Raw genomic sequence first — 18,721 nt, 5'->3', positions numbered from 1 at the left:
ATAGGGTGGCGGACTCCATGGAGAACCTGGTCCAGTAAATTCTGCTGGAGATGCGCACAGACCTGAACTTCATTGCTGTAGCCATGGGAGAGCTTTTAAGTGGCTATGTGAAGGAGGAGGAGGCACCTCAACCTCCCTCCACTTGCCCCTTCCCCTCAAGGAATCAAGCAGGAACCTTCGAGCATGAAAAAGGACCAGGAGCAGCAGTAGACACCCCTGGCACCTCCAGTCAGGACTCACTGAGAGTGCCCAGCCCTTCCGAATCCCCCTTGCCTCTGACCCCTTCAGCCTCGTCCTCTGTGACCGCAGAGGGAGCAACTGGCACACAGCAGGACAGCCAAAGTAAGCCGGGGCCTTCCAGGCCTGAGGTCTCCAAAGGACGGTCACCAAGGTCATCCGAAGCAACAGGGCCAACTGGTCAGCAGGCTGCCTCCACCCCTGTCAGAGGAGCAGTTAGGGGAAGAGGTAGGGAATGAAGAATTAAGAAGTTCTGATTTCACAAGCGGTTGCATGGATGCGCTACGATTGTTACACTTATCAAACTTTTGTAAATATAGTTCACTTGTACTTTAATCATGTCTGACATGGTTTATTTGTAATGGTCCTTAAGCCTGTGTACTCCTCCACCACGCTCCCCACCATTGACTGAGGGTTACCCCATGTCCCCTAGAATCAGGCATGTGCAGGGAGGCAAAGGTCTTTGCCAGGACCCTTGTGAGTTCTGTGTCTCCTATGCACGCTGAGCCTTTACCCTTTACACTCTCATCTTAACATTGTAAGTACTACTTGCTGGTGTTCCCCTTCAGTTGTCCAGTTGAACTGACCTGCCTCCCTGCCCACCCTTGATGACCCAACTCTCATCCAGCACCCTCCATCACAGCCCTTCCCACACTCCTGCGCCATACCAGCTCACCCATTCCATGACCCCTGCAAAATCTCTCTCTTTCCCCTACCACCACCGACCACCCCTGACCCCCTTGTGGGATCAGAATCCCCTGCGACTGGACTGTATAAAATGTGATGGAAGAACCCCAAAACCCCCACAGACACAAGTACTGTGAATGAAATCCCAGCCTCAAAACAAAACACACCGAGGCAGGGCTGGCTACACTGTGGGGTGGGGGTTAATCTCAGACATTCCAACATCACAATAGAACTGATACTATTAAAAGGACTGGAATTTAATACATCACCACAGCAGTGAACACAAGATAACCACTATCATGTAACCTAATTAAGAAAATGAAGGAGGCCATTGTCACAATGTGGCTCCAGACCACATCCATTCACTCCTGTCATTGAAGGAGAGGAACCTTCCATATAAAGATCAGCTTTGAAGCCAGGGATACTTTACCTTGGTGTAACTGTTTTCAGTTGTAGAAACAACACCAGCGCTGAGTAGGTCTGTCTGGAACAGACTTGAAGGATCAAAGAAGGTGCCAAGCACTAACCATCCAGCAGGATGGCCTCAGGAAATGTGTTCATGATATTTCAATAAGGATCATCATAAAAAAGACAAGAGCGAAGGGTTTGACACTGCAGTCAGGAAGGAGAGTCGGGAAGGGTCACCCTGGATAGCGGACCTACAGTGCTCATCGGAAGGACCAACCGTGTGGAGGATTGTAAGGTATCAACCAAATGCAAGGGCTATTGGGGCTGAGAGGTTAAAGTAACTTAAGGGTAGCGACCAAAACCAGGGGGTTTGGGTCTGAACTAAGCACGGCTGGGGCAGAAACATGGGGTTTTGCCTGTGGTTTCTCCAGTAAAGGTTTTTTCTAATAAGTTATGGTGACTTTATGTGTTTTGGTTGGGAGATGAGGTTGAATCGTGGAGGGATTTAAATCGGACAAACCAATCAAGGTGTTGTCTCACTTAAACCAGCTTAGAGTTTTGTATTAGGGCGTTAAGATGTTTATTTCTAATAAGCCGCTCCAATGCAGTTGAGCCAAACACTGTGCCTGTGCAATTTAGTTTTCTATAAGATCCTAAAGCCCAAGAACCATTGTAGGAGGGGAACAGGGACAGCAACTGCTTACACCCTCTAGACCTCCACACTCGCCCCATTCCTGTCCCCACCACCTAATCCCACCCCCCAATCCCAGCACAAACCATTGCCACCCACCACTACCCCCCCTGCAGCCTTCCACCTTCATCTCGAAGATCCACCTCCTGGAAGAACCTGCTGCCCCGAGAACAACCACCTCCTGGAAACTGCTGCACAGAGAAGATCGACATGGTTGATGCTCCACCCACCCCCTGCTGCACATGGAGTTCAGGGTGCAGTCGCTAGAGGCTTCCATCATCGCTTCGAATCTCCGTGAGTGCCCCAGGCCTTCTTCAGTTAGGCGCCGACATGTACACGCCACGCTGGTGTTCTGGACGAGCATGATTTCCCACCAGATGTGCGGACAATCGAGCTGGCAGGGAGGGGGTTGCGATTCCGGCCGGGCCTTCATCTGCATCCTATTAATGGGATGTAGATCAGTTTCAGACCAGCCTCTGGCGGGAATGATGACCTGCCATTGCAGGCGGCAAGATCCCACTGTCATTTTACGCTAACGGGCAACCGATTTTCCAGCTCCCACCGCATTGCCCCCACTCGCTCGCCATCAAACCTGCTGCAGGTGGGTATGGACAATCCTTTCTTCACAGATGCTGTCAGACCTTCTGAGTTTTTACAGCACTTTCTGTTTTCATTTCAGCCTGCCAACGCTAACTGCCTGGGCTCACACATTTAGAATGGCCATGTTGGTGAGGTTTTGGTGCATGAGATGGTGCATCAGAAAGGGAAGGAAGAGATAGGAGAAGCATTTGATAAATTTTAAAGTAAATGTTATTTCCATTTGGGAATTACAGACAACAGACACAATGCACAGTAACAGCATGTGTACCATCTATAAGATGCACTACAGCAACTCATTGAAGCTTCTTCAACAGCACCTTCCAAATCCATGACCTCTACCACCAAGAAGGACAAGGGCAGCAGACACATGGGAACACCACCACCTGGAAGTTCCACACAAGTCACTCATCATCCTGACTTGGAAATATATCACCATTCCTTCACTGTCACTGGGTCAAAATCCTGGAACTCCCTTCCTAACAGCACTGTGGGTGTACCTACACCACATGGGACTGCAGCGGTTCAAGAAGGCAGCTCACCACCATCTTCTCAAGGGCAATTAGGGATGGGCAATAAATGCTGACCCAGCCAGCGAGACCCACATCCTGTGAAATAGTTTTTAAAAAAAGACTGAATTTTCAACATGCCACACGAACATAAAACAGCTCCAGGTTATGTGCCCATTATCAAATCTAAATCAATTCAAATTCAAAGAGAATTAAATTAAATGGTGATAAAAGTCAGGCAGTTTCTGTAATGCCCGGTTAAAATGCAACACCAGCTTTATACTCAGATGGCAATTTAAAACCATTGTCTGAAGTATCGATCTTGTTTGATTTTGTGCTACTTTCATTTGGTATTTCATTTGAGAAGTTTACTTCATACTTGCATATATCAGTTTACACCATGGATGGGAAATTCCCAAATTTGCACTAAGTGCAGTAACGGACGGGTAAATTGCTGGTTTATCCGTCGGGCGCAATGGTGGGTTTTCACGCCGCAGCACCCCAAATCTGCCTCATTATTCCTGGGAAAAACGCAGCTGCATCATGCTGGGTGCCATGTTTAAAGTCCAGCCACAAGCACACATCTCAATGCTTCCAGCTCACCACTGCTGCACAGAAGACGTGGCCCTAAAACTGAAGAAGATTGCAGCCACCACCAGCCCCGCCCCCACCCCATTTAATGACAGGTCTCTTGAATGATGTTTGGATGCTGTGGGGCCTACCAGGATGTCCTGTACCCCCGCTCATGCTGCAGGATGGGCAGCAACATGACCAATCTGGCTTGGGAGGTGCTGGCAGTGGTGCCAACACCCTTCAGAAGAGGACAGCCACCCAGTGCTGCAAGGAGATGAATGATCTCCTCTGTTCTGCCAGGGTAAGTTACTCTTTTCATCACTCTCAACTCACACACTCACAAACCCATCAAATGTCCACAGGGATCCCACTCACTGCCAGTTCAAGGGACATCACCATTCATTCTCTCACACACACCTTCATTGTCCTCATCCCATCCACGGGACCACTCAACAACTATACAGGCCAGATATATGTGTCACCTGGCCTGGCAGGCATCCTGCTTACACTTTCTCCCTCTCTATCCATGCAGGACAAGCTGGCACACAACAAGGGAGAGAGGTCACAGACTGGTGGCGGAATGCCCAAAATCAAGGTCCTCATGGACTTTGGAAACAGCCATCTGGCTGTCCAGTGGTGATCTAGACCATTCCTGTGCTGACGGTGAGCTCTACCGAATGAAGATCCAGCAGTGCAACATCCATCAGGCAACCATGCCGTGAGTGATGTGTCCTCTCTCATAGGCCACTGCCATGTACTAATTATCTCCCTTGCTTTCGAAGGCACATCTGCCAAACAACCAACAGAGTCCATGACCCAGGGCCTCCAATCAAGCCCCGAAGAAACTTCTGAAGAGGAATCTGAAGGCATCTTCCCTGAAGTCCAGTCACAGCGCTCACCCACCCTCCAACAGCACAGAGACACACACCTCGGTGTGACCTAGCCTTAGAGTACCCTCGGGATCACAACCTGGTGAGCACATCGCACTATCTGTTCCACAGCAAGTGGTGGTAGAGATTTCCCAGGTGTCTGGCACTTGGAGGACTGCTGGAGGCCTGAGGTTTACTGAGTCCAAGTCAGATGATGAGCCTCTGGACTCAGTCATGTCACAGTTGTTGGAGCTGCAAAAGCAAGCTCTGGAACGTTGGAACGGATGTCCGCTGTATGATGGAGGAGTCCACCCGTCTTCAGTCTGAGGTGATAGCGCCGGCATGCCAACGCACCGAGGTCAACACTGGTAGGATGTCGGCCGCAATGGAGATCTTGGTCTAGAACTTTGCTCCTGCACTGCTGCACGTGCTCAACTCCATCACTAATGCTATACTTGGCCTCCAATGGTTTGTATGCAAGAGGGGTGCCGGGCAGCTCAATCTCACTCTAACTACCCCTGCTCCTCAAGGAGTCAGCCTGGGGCCCCCAAGCACCCATAGGGAGGAGGATCTGTAGGTGCACACTCCGGGCCCATCCATCCAAGCGAGTGTCCAGCCCAACCAACTACCCTCTTCCTGTGACCTCAGCAGCTCCAGCTCCACAGGCCGAAGAGGGTGCCACTGCCACATGGCAGGACCCCGAAAGCAGGCCGGAGCTCTCCAAGTCTCGGCCCTCCAGAGCATACCCTCCAAAGTCATCACAAACAGGGTGCTGCAGTCAGCAGGCTGCCTCCACCTCTGCTGTGGATGTCTGGGGAGTGCCAAGACGTAGCGGCAGGGTTAGGACAGTTTAGAAGAATTAGTTGCACAGCCTGGGCACGGATGTTAATCACTTGTACATACTGTTCACTGTTGTCAATAAACTCCCAAGAATGTCTCCCTGCCTATGGTTCCTTGTTCTGATGAGCAGTGATCTTGTCTCACAGATGTGAATCCTTTCTGCAGAAGATAAAGGCAGATGTCTCAGTCCAGGGCCTCTTCCCTGTGCTCTGTGCAGCCTTCAGACCACAGTGATGGTCTGGCCTCACACTCCCTGGAAACATTACTGCACCTCGGTGGTGCTTGTCATTGCTGACAGAATGTAGAGGGCAGGCACCACAGGGTTCACTCATTCTCTTGATGTGCTCTCAGCACCTTTAGGGCAGGGCTGACCCCCATCTCTTCAGCATCTGTGGCCATTGATGCTGTGCTCCAGCTCCTGAAGGGCTCCGGTGTTGAATGCAGAGCTTCAGATGCTTCTAAAATTTCATGACTGCGTTTGTGTGATATGATCCTGATCATGGAGCACAAGTGAGCTGCCCGCAGCCAGACAGGAGTCAGCCATTCTCAGAGGCTGTGTGAAGGGTTATGGAGTGTCCTCACTGCATGTTGTCATCCTCCTGCAAACGAGCGACAATTAGGGCCTCCACTGCATCTCCATGACAGGAGCATTTTCACGGAGGGTATTCACGCTGCCATAAGCTAAGCTGGAGACAAACATTCACAAATGCGATGTGAGGAATTATGGCGTCACCTCACTGCATGCCGTCATCATCATTCTCCACAACTCTAGCAGCTATGAGGGCCTCCTGAGCATGCCTACCTGGTCTGGCCAGTGTGAGGGCTTCATCTCCATCATTGCCACCTCCAAGGACCTCTCAGCCTCATCCCATCGGCATCCTCCTCATTGGAGGAGACGTGCAGCTCCTCCATTTCCCCTTCAGCCAGCTCCTCACCCCGTTGCAGCGCCAGGTTGTAAAGGGCGCAGCAGACGATGGCAATGCGTAATACCCCCTGCAGGCTGTATTTCAGGGCTCCACCAGATCGGTCCAGGCACCAGATCCTCATCTTCAGCATCCCGATGGTCTGTTCCACCGAGTTACGAGCTGCAGCATGAGCCTCATTATAGCGTCTCACTGCTGCAGTCTGAGGCCGTCACTTGGGTGTCATCAGCCATGGCCTCTGCTGGCCCTTGTTCACGAGGAGCCAACCCTGCAGCCTCTGTGAAACCTGTGGCCAACTGAGGATGTAGGTGTCGTGCACACTCCCTGGAAACCATGCGCACACCTGCAGGATGTGTATCTGGTTGTTGCACACCAGCTGCACATTCAGCAACTGGAAGCCCCTGTGTGTTGTGATGGAGATCTGAGCACCACAGGAGTGCAGTCAATCACACCCTGCACCCATGAGCTAGGCGAATCCAATTGCTCTTGCATCATGGGTGTCCTGGTCCTGGGCAAAATGCACAAAGTTGTGTGCCCTCGCAAAGATGGCATCCATGACCTCATGGGTGCACTTGTGGGTGGAGGCTTGAGAGATCCCACAGAGGTCACCTGTGGAGCCCTGAAAGGAGCCACTGGCATTGAAATTGAGCACAGCAGTCACTTTCACAGCCACCGGCAGTGGATGACCTCCATGTCCCCGTGGCATCAAATCCTGCAGTAACTGGCAAATGTGAGTGACCAGGTCTCTAGACATTCGCAGTCTTCGGTGACTGGTTCTCGGTCATCTGCAGCAATGAAAGGCGGCGTCTATAGGCACTGGGAGTCGCTAGATGCCCGCCTGCAATGGATTTCTGTGGCTCTTGCATGGCACCCCAGCCACCCCTTCTTCCTGAGGTTGCTGCTCCTGCCTCTGTGCAGCCAGGAGCTTCAGTCGCTCTCTCCTCCATCTTCTTCGTGCTCTGTAGGCCATCAGGCATACTGCTAATTCACCAGACTCCATGATGCTGATGAACTCCTCCTGCAGGATAAAAGAGAGAGACACGTGGTTAGCATGGGTGTACTAAGAACCTATCCTGGTTAAGTGTAACAGCCCTTTAGCACTTCCTCGAGAATGCTGGCCACCACTTGGATGGCCAGAAATTACTGTGCATGGCTGCCCTGTTAGCTTGAACCATGGGGGAGACTGTTCCAGACCGGGATACTGACATTGCAAGAGTCTGTGAGCGCCTCCAACAGTGACTACTACATGGCCAGCTTTAGCAAGGAGATTGTACAATGTGCGCTGTCCATCTGCTCTGAGGTCCACTAAAGTGCTCATAAATTTTCAGTCTGTGTCGGGGGTGGGGGGGTACAGGGGTGGGGGTGATGGGGGGACTGTAGGGGGGTGGGGGGTGGGGGGGCGTTGGTGGATGAGGGGGATGCAGAGAGCTCTGGAGAAATTGGTGGCACTTTGATGTCTCTGTGTTGCTTGAGTGGGCAGATAAGCTAGTAGTCCGAGCCCATAATTTCAATGTGGCTATACCTGGACTGTCTCAGCTGCAGAAGAGTAGTCACTTTGTACAGGTATCCAAACGCGTGGCCACTTCCCTTGCCCACCCTACCCCACCTCCATCCCAAATACTTATGTGCTATATTCAACGGCAAGGCTGCACCTGCCCCCCCGCTCCCCCTCATCCTCAAGATTCGCCTCAGATGCAGGGCAGCAGTTAACCCCTGCCCCCCAGCATCCCTGAATCCTGGAAAGCAACAGCCGACCCTGGCGAGCTCTGCAGAATGTTGCTGTGCACACACCTCCAATTCACCCAAAGTGCAGGCTGCCAAGTGCAGGTCACCTCTGTGCTGTTGTGAAACACGTCGGCGTACTTCCCCACTGTGGAATGGACGATCCAGCAGGAGTGCAAGAGCCTGGCAGGACGGCCTGATAATGATATGCTGACGTATTACGATGAGGTTCCTGATGACCGATGGCAGGAGATGTGGCTCGCCGTTGGCGGGCTGAACGGACAATCCCAACCTGCCTTCCCGCCATCATGAAACTGAGATAAAAACAAAAAAACTGCGGATGCTGGAAATCCAAAACAAAAACAAAAACAGAATTACCTGGAAAAACTCAGCAGGTCTGGCAGCATCGGCGGAGAAGAAAAGAGTTGACGTTTCGAGTCCTCATGACCCTTCGACGAAGGGTCATGAGGACTCGAAACGTCAACTCTTTTCTTCTCCGCCGATGCTGCCAGACCTGCTGAGTTTCTCCAGGTAATTCTGTTTTTGTTTTTATCATGAAACTGATCTTGCCACATTGCCTCCTCATGCCAACTATCACACTGGCCACCGGTGGGCACGGAAAATTCCACCCCATATATTTCTAAACCTCATATCTTCATTTAATTTGCTGTGAGGCCTAGTTGTGATTATCTCTGTAGCAACTTACAGAGGATTATCAAACTAGCTCTTCAAGACTGACCATAAGGAACAGTGAAACACTTTGTAAAAACCTGTAGTGTAGTTGAACAGCAATATTCATGCAGGCCTGTAACTTTTCTTGGAATTTCTGATGGGATTCATACTAATAAACAACAAACTATACTTTGATATAATTACTATGTTGTCTATGTAACAACTGTTCCATTTTGTTGGCATCATTCGCTAGTCCTCAGATATTGAAACAGTCCATGTCTAAATGCAGCAAGACCTGGACAATATCCATGGGCTGACAAGTGGCAAGTGACATTCACACCATACAAGTACCAGGCAATGACCATCTCCAACAAGAGAGAATCTAACCATCGCCCCTTGACATTCAATGGCATTACCATCACTGAATCCCCCACTATCAACATCCTGGGGGCTTACCATTGACTAGAAATTGAACTGGACCAGCTACATAAATACTATGGCTTCAAGAGCAGATCAGAGGCTAGGCAACCTGCAGTGAGTAGCTCACCTCCTGACTCCCCAATGCCTGTCCACTATCTACAAGTCACAAGTCAAGAATGTGATGGAATACTCTCAGCTTACCTGGATGAGTGCAGCTCGAACATCACTCAAGAAGCTTGACGCCATTCAGGACAAAGCAGCCTGCTGGATTGGCACCATATCCACAAACATTCACTCCCTCCACCACTGACGCACTGTAGCAGCAGCATGTATCATCTACAAGATGCACTTCCAAACCAGCTGCCACTTAGAAGGACAAGGGCAGCAGACACATGGGAACACCACCACCTGAAAGTTCCCCTCCAAGCCACTCATCATCCTGACCTAGAAATATATCACCGTTCCTTCACTGTCGCTGGGTCAAAATCCTGGAAATCCCTCCCTATTAGCACTCTGGGTGTAACCACACAACAGGGGCTGCAGCGGTTCAAGAAGGCAGCTCACCACCACCTTCCCAAGGGCAATTAGGAATGGGCAAAAAATGCTGGCCTAGCCAGCGACACCCACATCCCATAAATAAATAGAAAAATTATATATATTTTTGATAAATTCCTGCAAACAACTGCATACTTAAATAAAACATTTGCTTAGGAAATTATTTTTTATTGAGGCCTGAATTCACCCTCCTCTGGTGGGAGCGCAGATTCAGTTCAATTCTTGGCTCCACAAATCCGGCCTGATAGTAAGTGTTCCGGAAGTCAGATCTTTGGTCCGGGGTGGGAGTTGGGGGCTGGTGTGGCGGCAGGGGTGGTTAAAAATGGGAGTAGAGGTGAGCGACCCTGGAACAAGTCCAGAGGCCGCCAGGTGCAGAGGCAAACTTGGGGAAGGCCTACCTTGGGACACCAGTACTGCGTCGAAGTTTTTAAAAATAGCGATGAAACATGAAAGAGCCCTCCAGCCTTCACCCCTTATACCACCTCACCCCCCCTCCACACACTCCCCATGCCCCAGCCATGCCAACTCATGCCACCCATGACCCCTCAGATCCTCCACTCCAGCCTATTCCCTCATCCCCCTTGGCTTTTGACAGTCTCTATGCCAGCTTAGTGCCAGCTCATGCAAACCCATGCCCCTCACCCGCAACTTTTTTTCCTTAAACCTATCATGCCAACTCACCCAGCATCTGCCATGCGCAGACCTCTGGACCCATGTTGAGATGAGATAAAATAGTTCTTAAATGTCGACTAAAGAATTCACTATTTCAAATAAAACACTGTCGTTGATAAAAACCCACTCAGTACATTTAACTTGCTTTAATCCATTATAAAAACAAACATTGGAATTCATGGCCCCACATCAAAGAGTTTATAACCACTTGGAGCTGTCAACCACATTTTGAACTGAGAGGCAACCGCTTGTGATCATGGAAGTTTGTGAAATCTGTCATGCAGCACAAATTTAATAATGATAACCCTCAATTTTATGTCAACAAACAGAGTGCAATAGCAAACACTGATTTTTTTTTAAACACTGCAGATACTTTATCTAAAAAGTTAAAGGGCAGGTGTTTGACAGCTTGAAAGTTCCTTTTGATAGTTCCTTTTGCCAGCTCCAATGAGCTTGACAGTTTCAATGAGTTTATGCACTATTTACGCACATTCATGTCTAATTTTACCAGTCCCAAAAGACACCTTACCTTTCCCAAAGGGCACCTGACCTCCCCCAAAGATGGTCCTCGACCATACCCAAAAGTGTGCCTTACTTCTCCAAAAGGGTACCTGATCTATCCAAGCAACTCCACAAAGTTTAGACCTGCTCCTACCACATCTCATCTGCACACATTATGTTTCTCACTCCCAGCTGATGAAAATCCGACATGACTGGAGGTAGCTGCTGTTTTATATGGGCAGCTGCCTCCTTGAACCACGGAAGTGCAATTTGGAACCTACCCCCATTTCCCCCCGCCCCCATCATGAAAATGGCAGGTGCTGTGTTTTGGGGTGGGATGCCCAGACCCGGGCCTCTGTAGTCATATTTGTAATGACAGAGAAGCTTTCTGTCTTTATGACAATTCAGTCCAGAATAAAATGGACAAGTACATTCTTATCTGCCTAACATAGGAAATATTTATAAATACTTTGAACAAAAAATACAGTATTGCAGATGCTGTAAATCAAAGACAGAATATGCCAGAAACCCTCAACTTCCATAGAGAGAACAAACATAACATTTCAAGTATGGATCCTTTGTCAGAACTGGGAATAGTTCAGCTCTGAAGTCAAATGAGTGGATGCTTCTGAAGAGAAAGTCTGAGAACATGTTGGTAGTATTGGATGGTGAAGAGAGTTGATTTCAGGAATCAGCGAGAACTCTTTGTTGAATATCAGGGAGATAGCGGTGATCGAGGGTGGTTCTGAAATGGGAAGGGTGAAATTTAAGCTGATCCCAACTGCAATGAGTCAGAGCTTGGAGCAGGCGCTATGAAAACAGGCCTTAACGTGATTATAGCTAAGCAGGGAAAGAGACAGCAATGATGATGAACCAGGTAAAAGGGACAAATGGAAATCACATCAAAGAGAAGAGTAACACTCCTTCAAGGCGGACATTTCTGGAAGTGAAATGGCAGTGAATTAAACAACAGTGAACAAACGGCAAAATACCGCAGATACTGCAAACATGAAAGAAAATCTGAAAACCTAGTTCTGGCAAGAGTCCAGCATATCCCAAATGGGTTTGGGTTCCCATTTGCCCTGCAAACTGGTAAAATGACAATCAAGGAGTGCCTGAACATCTCATCTCAAGGGTTTCAGAGGTTGTTGGTCACAACTACCAGAATGGATAGGGTCATGAGGACTCGAAACGTCAACTCTTTTCTTCTCCGCCATTGCTGCCAGACCTGCTGAGTTTTTCCAGGTAATTCTGTTTTTGTTTTGAATTTCCAGCATCTGCAGTTTTTTTGGTTTTTTTGTTTTTATTTTTGTTTTTACCAGAATGGAAGCTGTGCCAGTGATGAGGGCTGGCTTCCTAAGGGAGGCCTCAATCTCAGGCAAGGAAGTGGAGAGACTAAAAAAGAGAGGAAGCAATTGCGAACATAAAAAGAGAAAAAATATATATATAAGGGCAGAAACAGAAAATAGGGAAGAAAAGACAGAGGGAAAAATACAGAGACTGACAGAAATTACATAAGAGCTGTGCTGTATGCAAGAGAAAGGAAGGTAAGAAAACCAGCCGAGAGAGGAACACATTAACAGAAACCTTAAAAGCAACACAAGTATGTGTGGAAATTGGTCATTTAAAAAATCACAAAAAGTGAAAAGCAAAGTTGCAAATGTTAGATCCAGGATTTTTCCCTATGCACTGCACATATTTTCCTTTAATGGCTAGGTGTTTTATCTCTTTATAGGTACCTTGGATTAAAAATATCTTTCAATGCTTTCACATTACACCTTCGCACAAGAAGAAAATCACCAAAGAAATACCTGGAAAAATATTGGAAGCTAAGGAAAAGTCTAATCATAACCTCGGAACTGTGTCTGAGTTAAAACAAACTGTCCTTATTGAATAAATGGGAGGGAGATCCCCAGAGGAGATGAGGTCAGTGACAGTCCTGGAAACAATGGCTTGATGTTCAGTGGTGGGGTCATGGTCCAGGGAGAGGTAGGAGGAAGTGTCTGCGAGTTGACGCTCAGCCTAGTTCTGTCGAAGGGTCACGAGGACTCGAAACGTCAACTCTTTTCTTCTCCGCCGATGCTGCCAGACCTGCTGAGTTTTTCCAGGTAATTCTGTTTTTGTTTTGGATTTCCAGCATCCGCAGTTTTTTTTGTTTTTATGTCCTTATTGAATACCTAGCATCTGAATGCCACTGAATCTTCATATTATTTATTTTAGCATATAGATATTCTGAATCTGAATATTATATATTCTTTCCTTCACATTACCCTGTTAGTCTGTTCCCAAAATCCATAGGAATTGTTTTCATTTACAAAATCATTTACAAAATGGACACAAGTTTATAAAAGGATAAAACTTTCTCAACACTGTGCTTTACAGGATATGACTGTTAATCATCCAATAAAGTTTTGTTTTATTTGCTGACGTAAAAATAGAAAATTAGATCTGATAACTGGGCATGGAAACTATCGGAAAGAGCCCTGAATATTTGAGAAACTTGCGGAGACAGTTGAAATAAATGACTTGCCCTATCCCGTTTTGATTTCCTCCTATTTTATATCGGTACATATACTGTAAAAGCTACAGTGCCAGCTGCAACATTAAGAGTGGAACGATAGCGTGAGCTGCAAGGATAGCAACCTTTTTACAGTTTGGCATTTTAGGGACAGATTGGCACCAGCAAGTAACCCGATTTCTTTAAAAAGAACAACCCGACAGCATTTTAAATATCTGGCATTTGCTAATTAAGCCATTCATTTGTAATAATGTGAACAGAAAAGACCATCTTTTTCTGGATGTTTTTTTTCATTTAGTGAAATCCAATACTTCCTGCAAATGACAATTCAGAATCTTAGCAACAAGAGCTGGTTGCTGTGACCAAAGGATGGCACGTAGCATGTTAATTAATCCCTTACCCAGATTCCTGACAGACAGGAACCTCCTGCGATCACTCTAAATCACTTGCTGCTGGTTGCTTGAACATTCTCTGTGCTTAAAGAAGCTAGTCTAAAGCCTACTTATATCAGCTCCATTGCTTCTGCATGAAATAGCTTGCAGCGTGGTCAAAAGGGAAGCAGCATCGAAATCAAAGCCTGCGGAAATTCAGCATGAAACGGTAAACATGAAGGAGTAGAGCTCCAGTACTTTCTGCCAATCAACATAATGTGATAACTACAACTCCGCCCCCTCTCTCTATCTGCATCTGTAATCTTTGACAGGTTCCCACCCTGATGTGTTCAGCCAATCTCGGTTAACTGATGATAGGCAGTCGTCACTTGCTGGCTCTTCGCTCGTCTCCCTAGTGTTACATGCAGCAGTCTGTTGTAAAATGGAATACGAGGGAGACAGAATCCAAACACAGTCTACCCTGCTTCTGTACTTTGAAAGTTCAGAAAATAGGATAAAAATAGACCAATGGTCAGCTTCTAACAGCAGCAGGAGACATGTTCATTGTTTCAAACATTAAATGTCTATGATCTGCGATCAACTATCATCAGGATCTTTCAGCTACTTCTTCCTCTTCTTCAGATTTAAGGTAGTTTTTTTTATATTCCATGTTCAATATGCTTGCATACCATTCCCTAACTTTACTTATTTTATTGTTACCATTGTAAGTATGTATGCAAAAATTTTAACAATCCTTCTGCTGAATCATTCATGTTTTACCTTTATCCCTTATGAGTTAAAATTCGGCTAAAGTCTTAAAAGTAATTTTTGGAGCCAAAGATAAATATTTAGAAGGATTTACATGCAATCTTAAAGTAGAGGTCATCCACCTGTGATGATAGGGCTTACCTGGAAGATGAATCTCAGGTATAAAAACTAGAATAATTATTAAATTACATTGCATAAAGTGGTTTGCACAAGAGTAGATTATTTGCTAAATATTTAAAATAGATGCTCAACTAATATTATTCTGCTTGGTTGTTGCAGTTTTTTTGTACCTGGGATGAACTTGGTGGTGTTTCTTTTTCCCAGTCACACACTCAGTCCTATGGGATCGGCTCCATGTACATCCTACGGCAAGGATCACTGGAAGACGGTTGAGAGGTGGCCATGATGTGCTCGCACCACCCAGCCTTCTCCTCTGCTCTCAGAGGTCTCACCTTAAAATCCCAAAGATTTGTGCTGCTGCTGCTTTGTGCCTGTCTGACAGGCAATGCTTCTGTAATCTGTCCTCCAGTCTGCATTTGTGCTAGTGATATCATTACATGCAGTAATAAAAACCTGACCGCTGTGCCAAGGACGCTCCATAAAGTTGTGACCAGCTTGGATGTTAGCTATAACAGTATCAGCATACTTGGTTCTAACTGGGCTCCTGCCATCTTAGACAGGCTGAAAATCCTCATTCTCAATCACAACAGCATTGATTTCCTCTCCAGAGGGGCCTTCACTCCCACCCCACAACTGAGGTATCTAGACCTATCCTCCAACAAGCTGAAAATATTGGACGACTCATCATTTCAAGGTTTGAATTCCCTGGAGACCCTACTTCTTTACAATAATCAGGTGGCACAGGTTAGCGCCGGAGCTTTTGAAGGTTTGTACAAACTCCGTAAATTATATCTCAGTCAGAACTTGATCTCACACTTTCCCTTGCAGTTGTATAAAGGAAAGTCTAAACTTCCACTGCTCGAACTGTTGGATCTGTCCTTCAACAAATTGACTTCTGTACCAGTCCTGCAGTTAACTGCACTGTCAGTTAGGCTGCAGAGTGGTTTGTACCTGCATGCAAACCCATTTACCTGTGATTGTTCTTTTTACACAATGGTCACCTACTGGTATAACTGGCGGCTTAGGTCTGCGGTAGATTTTAAAGATGATTATAGGTGTTATTTTCAGCTTGACTCCAAGAGAAGTGTTAGTGTTTTACTGATCCACGATGACCTTCTGAATTGCTCCAATAGTACTATGAATGGATCCTTTCATGCCTTGGGGCTGATTTATGAGGCCCACTTAGGGGAAAGACTAGTGATAAACTGTGACAGCAAGATACTGGATTCAAACACAAATGTCTTATGGGTCACACCCAGGAATGATACGTTGCAGCCAGGCATTCAAGATCAGGGTCTGCAGGTATTATTGAATGGAAGCCTTGAGATTCAACAGGTTCAACCTGAAGATGAAGGGACCTACTCCTGTATAGCAATTAACAGCAGACGAATGCTAAACGAGACGGTAGAGGTGACACTGAAGGTGCACAATTTTACACAAAACGGGCAGCATTCACAAACCTTTAACACAGCTTTCACAACCCTCTCTGCCTGCCTAGCTAGCATTATTTTGGTCTTGATTTATCTATATTTGACACCTTGCCGTTGCTGGTGCAAAGCCAAGCAGAAACACAGAAAGCCAAATGGGAACAGCGCTCACTCTTCAATCCTGAGCACCACTCCCTCACATGAAGTCGGTGGAGAAAGGAAAGCCAGCACTTGCAAGCGGGTGGTCTTCCTGGAGCCAGTTAAAGAGCCACTAAAGGGACAGAATGGGAAAATGAAACTGCTTCCTACCAATCACAGCATGGCTGAAAAGATCCTGAAAGCCAAAAGAGGAAAAGCTGATGTTGACTCCATCAGTTCTGTGTTCTCAGATAAACTGATCATGGCATAATCCAAATATCATGGATGTGGCTTTGTCAGGAGCTAGACTGCTGCCAATTAGACACATTGAGAGGACCTGTCACCTCATAACATTGGCATTCATGGTAAATCTCCTTGTTCATGGAAATGTGAAAACCAGACTGAAGAACAATTCTGCTGTCTTGAATGTTAACAGGGCTATGTCACCTTGAAGGGGATCTTTGAAAATCTACTCAATTTTTGGAATGTGGAAGATCCTTCATGGGGGTAAAAACACATATCACTCTATCTATATATGCTGAATTCCGCATATTGTCCTGGCAGCTTTACTTGCCAGAGATTAAAAATGCCCCTCCCCACAAAAAATCAACTTGACACACAGGTGAGATGCTGTGATGAAGTTATTTTACAGCAATGTCTAGGTTGCATTTTCACAATTCTTTCTCTCAAGTTGACATAGCCCTTTTAAAGAGCTTATTGTGATGGAATAAACCTAGTGATGCTTTACTAAATCCTTAGAAGCCGTGAGTACAATGAAGCCTCATTAATGGACCTGCATCCGCTTCAGACACACCGGCAGATAATATGCAATGCTAATTTTGCTCTAATAACCAATGAAGCTATGTAAAATGATTAATCTTTGCCACACAAATTCAGTACACTGTTGCTACTTTCAATTTTTCATAAACCTTTGCCACGAATTACATTTCAAAAAATTCCGGTGACAGACCATTATTCTAGCCAGCTTGTTGACGATAAACATGTACAGGATCATTTATCTCCTCAGTGCTATACTCATATTGACTAGGAGCCTAAGTTTATAGTATAGAGTATAAATTAAACTTTTATACAAAAATCTAAAGCACCGCCCACACCTTGTTCACACTTCTAATATATGCTGTAATGAACAACACATTATTTTATCCCATGACAATAAAATTGGCAAATTTCAGTGACCTCAGTTCTAAGAGTCAGTCCTTTTCATACCATTGTAGCATCAGTAAAATTGAAGAATTACCAGCATTAAGAGCAGCAGGTCATTAACAAGAATATTGAAGTCTACACATTGAAACCCTGCAACAGGAGGATTCCAATGTAATGACCCAGTTAATACGTGATGAAATTATTGGACTCGTAGCTGGCCAATGCCAGCTTAAGCTCCAGTCTCAGAAGATGCTCATGTTCAGCATTCCCAACCGGATAAGCTTCATCAGCTCAGCTTCAGCTACAAGGCTGTCTAGGGAGTCTAGCAGGAATCCTCCAGTGGTTCCTTTCTCATATCAAGCATCCTTCTCAGTGGTTATAGCCAAGGAGTAGCATTAATGCTGCCAGGAACAGACAGTTCTATCTAATTTAAGAGGCCAGGGAAATGGGGTGGAATTACAAAAATAAATTAAATAATAATAAAAGAGATTCTATAATCATTTATTCCATTATGTATTATTTATAATCTTTAAAATTAAATTATTTAACTTTTTCCAAGTATCAAAATGGATAGTCGAAAACAAAGTACTCTGAATGTGAAATGATTAGTTTGTACTGATGTACTTAAAAGATATATACAAGTCTGTAAATGCAGTATTTTGTAGTATCAACTTACTGTGGGGGATATTTATCTTTGTTACCATAAGCTTAGAAATTTTATTGTATAATGTGTATGATATCTAAAATGGCCTTTGATATCCATTGTCTTAGTTTGTAATTAATATCTGGTTTTCAAAATTGTAGATTTGAAACAGAATTATGCTACTGGAAATACAAAAACAGACAAAAATAAGTGCAATAGTTTCCTCACATTTGATTCTATTTTATCCTCTGTTAGATGTAGTTTAGTTGCACTTTTAGGCAGAATTTAATGTCTTTCCCCATTGGCATATTGGGTGGCAGGGAGCATCTAATCAGGCTGGAAGATGGCAGTTGGGGACCTCACTGCCTTCCCAACTATGTCCCAATCCAGTCCATGGCAGGAAGGCTCATGGATGGCCCCTGCCCTGCCACCAATTGAAGATCTTAAGTGGGCATCAATGGCCACCTAAGGGTCCCCTATCCTACCACCGCTGGTATTCACCCAGTGGCAAGTAGGGTACTTGCCATGCGGGAAGCCCAAAAAACGAACCCTGTCGTCTTTACTTGCTGGCTCCTGGGGTAGAGAGTGGTGGCTGGTCCCGCATTCAATGGCACTCAGTGATCGAAGGATCTGGCATTGGGATAGCAGGGTCCCCTGAGAGACATCCCCCTACCATTGCTGCCCAACCCTCTACTC

At 46.1% G+C, this 18,721-nt stretch overlaps 1 protein-coding gene across 1 annotated transcript; it reads left to right on the top strand.

The window, feature by feature from the left end:
* The first annotated feature begins 1,312 nt into the window (after window positions 1-1,312).
* Window positions 1,313-18,235, top strand: LOC121293364 (amphoterin-induced protein 2-like). The gene is made up of 3 exons (XM_041216368.1): window positions 1,313-1,627; window positions 13,930-14,414; window positions 14,858-18,235. Exon 3 carries the CDS (start codon window positions 14,936-14,938, stop codon window positions 16,487-16,489), a length of 1,554 nt encoding a protein of 517 aa, XP_041072302.1. The 5' UTR covers window positions 1,313-1,627; window positions 13,930-14,414; window positions 14,858-14,935; the 3' UTR covers window positions 16,490-18,235.
* The last annotated feature ends 486 nt before the right edge of the window (window positions 18,236-18,721 follow it).

The sequence above is a fragment of the Carcharodon carcharias genome, chromosome 21 (genome assembly GCF_017639515.1).
Source record: "Carcharodon carcharias isolate sCarCar2 chromosome 21, sCarCar2.pri, whole genome shotgun sequence".
NCBI classification, from domain to species: Eukaryota; Metazoa; Chordata; class Chondrichthyes; order Lamniformes; family Lamnidae; genus Carcharodon; species Carcharodon carcharias.
The sequence above is the reverse complement of the archived record's forward strand: the minus strand, read 5'-3'. Positions and strand labels throughout refer to the sequence as shown.

Bases quoted from the DNA above. Each gene is read 5' to 3' on its own strand.
- LOC121293364 (XM_041216368.1), top strand. From the start codon at position 14,936: ATGATGTGCTCGCACCACCCAGCCTTCTCCTCTGCTCTCAGAGGTCTC.